Source organism: Coffea eugenioides, chromosome 6, assembly GCF_003713205.1.
Source record: "Coffea eugenioides isolate CCC68of chromosome 6, Ceug_1.0, whole genome shotgun sequence".
Taxonomy (NCBI): Eukaryota; Viridiplantae; Streptophyta; class Magnoliopsida; order Gentianales; family Rubiaceae; genus Coffea; species Coffea eugenioides.
This window is the reverse complement of record NC_040040.1, coordinates 49249385-49253577: the sequence shown is the minus strand read 5'-3', so window position 1 is coordinate 49253577 and position 4193 is coordinate 49249385. Positions and strand designations below refer to the sequence as shown.

General features: G+C 35.1%; 1 protein-coding gene across 1 annotated transcript; it reads right to left on the bottom strand.

The window, feature by feature from the left end:
* Positions 1–3230: 3230 nt before the first annotated feature.
* On the bottom strand, positions 3231–3557 carry LOC113774327 (putative lipid-binding protein AIR1B). The gene has a single exon (XM_027318876.1). The coding sequence runs from the start codon at positions 3555–3557 to the stop codon at positions 3231–3233; it is 327 nt and encodes a 108-aa protein (XP_027174677.1).
* Positions 3558–4193: the final 636 nt, after the last annotated feature.

Below are 4193 nucleotides of genomic sequence, written 5' to 3'. Positions count from 1 at the left end.
AGGAATAGAATAAATTAAAGACAGAGAGAGAGAGATATTGTACGAACAAAGAGAAATTGTACGGACTGTAACTAAAAAACAGCGTACACTGAAACTCAAAGGCTATATATATATATATACGGGAATTAAAAAAGAGTATAGTAGAGTGTATAGGAATCTCGTTAGTCCTAGGACTAATAAATAGTCAAATGAATGGATTATAGTTTTGCACTATCCATCTAAATCTAACCTCTTTGTATCCATTTATTAAATGCTTATAATTGGATTGGATTAAACTGGTCGGCTATTCATTTAACAAGATCCGTCTATCAATCATTTGTCCATTTTGCCGCTTGTAGACAAAAGGAATTTATCCCGAAACCAAGGCATTTGCCCATATTTTTTATGTTTTCTCACTTTCTCAGCCACAACAGCACAAAAGGCAAAGGACAGATTCTCTTGTGTGTGTGCGCATGTGCGTGTGTGTTTTGTTTTTAAATGGAAATACATCGTTGACCCACGCATTCCGGTATATATCACCATTCGCTGCTGCGTCACAAGTAGATTGTGGTGTCGTCGTTAGGGTGCAATCAAGTCAAGCCGCTCGCGAGTAGCTTGCGAGCGGCTTGGTCAAAAGCTTAGCTCGACCTCGATTTGCTCGAAATCGAGCTACTCGTTACATTCAACGAGTCGAGTTCGAGTTCCAAAAATAAATACTCGAGTGCTCGACGAATTGAATCGAGTTTTCATATTATATTTATATTATATATTCATATTATATTTATATTATATATTTTCAGAAAAAATTTATAGGTTTAGTTCAAAACTCAAGCTCGAGCTCGAGTAGATCGGGCTTGATATTTACTCGAGCTTAAAACAAGTCGATCTCGAGTTTAATTTTATTTTATCGAGTCGAGCTCGAGTCCAAATTTATTTACTCGTTCGAACTCGAACTCGAGCTCGAATGTCAATGATTCTGATCGAGTTTGAGCTCGAGTATGGTGCTACTCGAGCTCGACTCGGCTTGATAGTACCGCTAGTCGTCATGTTTCAAGTGTTGAAATATTTTAATGCCATGTAAAGCACCCTTGTGTGGAGCAAATTACACTTTACTCCCTTATGGTATAGTTAATTTTCACATAACCCCTTATAGTTGTAAAAGTTACATATAATCCAATCATAATTTGGATTAAAATCTCAAATTAACGGAAACGATCATTCGTAACGGAAAATGTCGAAATTACTCTTATTTAAATCTAAAATGGTAGAAGTGACCAAAATATATAAATACAATCTGCATGACAATCTAATTCCGTATGATTTTATATTTTACCATATAACTCCTTATGATTTAGTACTTTATTATATAACCCCCTTATGATTTTCAATATATATATATATATATAGATATAACTCCCTTGTGATTAATAAATAATTTTTAACTTTACATAGGGATATTTTTGACATTTTAGTTGACTCCATTATGAAACACAAATTCCGTCGGGATTATGTATATCTTTTGAAACCATAGGGGGTTATGTATAAAAATACTAAATCACAAGCGGTCAATTGTATACATATATATATATATATATTCCCTCTTTTTGAGTAATTTTTTTGGGTTTATTCCATAATGCCATGTGAAGCGCCCTGGTAGAATGCCATGTGAAGAGTAATTTTTTTTGGGTTTATTTCATAATACCATGTGAAGCACCCTGGTAGAATGCCATGTTAGCAGGTTATAAGCATTGACTTTATTTCTTTTCCCTCTCTTTTTGAGAAAAATTTATTTGTTAACTTCATCTTATGTTTTGGGATGTCACAAGTTTGTTTCATTCCTCCTTTCCCCCTTCCCCCCTTCCCCCCTCCCTCTCTAGCTCTTACAACCATGTCCCCTCATCGGCTCATCCCACTTTTAACAATTTCATTCCTACGAAACCATATATATTTCCAGTCACTGCTATCTATATTGCCAGTCATTGCTATCAATGCAGCATTGATGACATAACTTGTTATGGTACTCTATCATTTCTCTTAAATTAAGCTAATGACAGGGTTTGCGTGAGAGAGGGTGGTTTCTAACCAATTATTAATTTAATAACTAGGAATAGAATAAATTAAAGAGAGAGAGAGAGAGAGAGAGAGAGAGAGAGATAGATATTGTACGAACAAAGAGATATTGTACGGACTGTAACTAAAAAACAGCGTACACTGAAATTCAAAGGCAATATATATATATATATATATATATATATATATATATATATATAGTAGAGTGTACAGGAATCTCGTTAGTCCTAGGACTAATAAATAGTCAAATGAATGGATTATAGTTTTGCACTATCCATCTAAATCTAACCTCTTTGTATCCATTTATTAAATGCTTATAATTGGATTGGATTAAACTGGTCGGCTATTCATCTAACAAGATCCGTCTATCAATCATTTGTCCATTTTGCCGCTTGTAGACAAAAGGAATTTATCCCGAAACCAAAATAATATCAGAGTAACTTAATCACACCATATTTTTTATGTTTTCTCACTTTCTCAGCCACAACAGCACAAAAGGCAAAGGACAGATTTTTCTAGGACGTTGCTATTTCACAGTCTGTCCAAGAGGATAGGGAAGTGCTGCGAAGCCTGCTTGGCCCACGGGAGAGTGGACATACATATCAACATCGTATTGGATACTAATCCGTAATTCTGTCTGCTTCCCCCAATTAATCCCAATCCTTACTTTTAGCCAATGGAAAGTTGATTGATCGATGGAAAGTTGCAGGTGACATTTACCAAGCACAAACGTACTAATTAGTCGATCAAGAAAATCAGATATTAGATATCCATTTTTGTAGACATGTTTCCAACGCATGCTGCTAATTAACCAAGGATTGTTTTAACCGCAAGTATAATCTTGCCTCCCGGCCAACAACAGAAATATCCATGCATTAATCCTCAACTTTATGCTTATAAATATGTAATGTTCCCTTACAGTGTCAGAAAATGGCGTTATGAATATAAGATAAAAAAACTTATTAACTTTTCATTGATCACCGCACGGAAAGATACAAGCTTAGAGCTGACTGCTCACTTGCACATGAAAACTTTATTGGAAATTACAAACGTGAAATCTGAGAAATCACCATGATAAAGTAACTTCTAACCACTGTTTAGGGCGAGGAGTTCTTTAGAAGTAAATTCATGATTGAGAAACAAAAGAAAAGCACATTCGAACAGTAAACAAGCAAATCTGTTCAGAGACATTGGTACCCTGATGGATAGGTCTTGCCACAGCCATTCACAATCGCTGTAACGGTAGCTGTGAGATCCAGGGTGAGGAGGCTCCGAGTTTTCAAGTAGGCGCAAAGGCAAGCAGCTGCGTCGAGGTCAACAAGGTCACTAAAGCAACCGCAGCATGGACTACCTATATCTATGATGGGGACCCCCACCAAAGCAAGGCATACAGTCAAGTCCACGACAGATGTGCAAGCAGGGAGGATCGTGGCACTGACCTGAGTGAAAAAGATAAGGTTAAAGGCAAGAAAGAGAGCTAGGGTGCTTGTGGAGGCCTTGGAACCCATATTCTCAAACCCTACCCTAATAGTATGCAAGTATTGTTGGTTTTGTGAAGAAAGAAGGGCTTTTGCTGTGCAATGTTTTGGTAGAAGTTGAGGCATTTTATAGTGAGCAAGGCGCGTCAACTTTCTTGGTTTCGCCGCAATGATGGAGCTGGGGAGGGAATATTTTTAATTATGAAAATAATCAAGACAAAGGTCCAAAACAAGATGAAAGATAATTTCTTGAATGATTGCTTAACTATGTACATAGAAAAGCAAGTTGTTGAAAAATTTAGTACTGATTCAATCATAGATAAATTTAATTCTATGAAAGAGCGTAGCACTCATTTTACTTTTAAGAAAAGATGTTGAAATTTCAAGATATGTTAATATAACTTTTATCTTTTTTAATTGAAAATATACACACACGCACATACATATATATATATATATATATATATGTATGTATGTGTGTATGTGTGTGTGTATTGCATATATGACATATTGGAGCATCTTCTCATAATGTGCAAGTTGGGTGATTTGTGATATAAAATATTTAATCAAAGGTTATTTCTTGTCTTAATTTTTATTTTCTTTATAATTAAATTTAATATATGATGTTTTTAGATGTCATATATTTAAATAGATGAAAATTATTTT

What these genes read in the sequence shown, in the direction of transcription:
- LOC113774327 (XM_027318876.1), bottom strand. Translation starts at nt 3,557, where the DNA reads ATGGGTTCCAAGGCCTCCACAAGCACCCTAGCTCTCTTTCTTGCCTTT.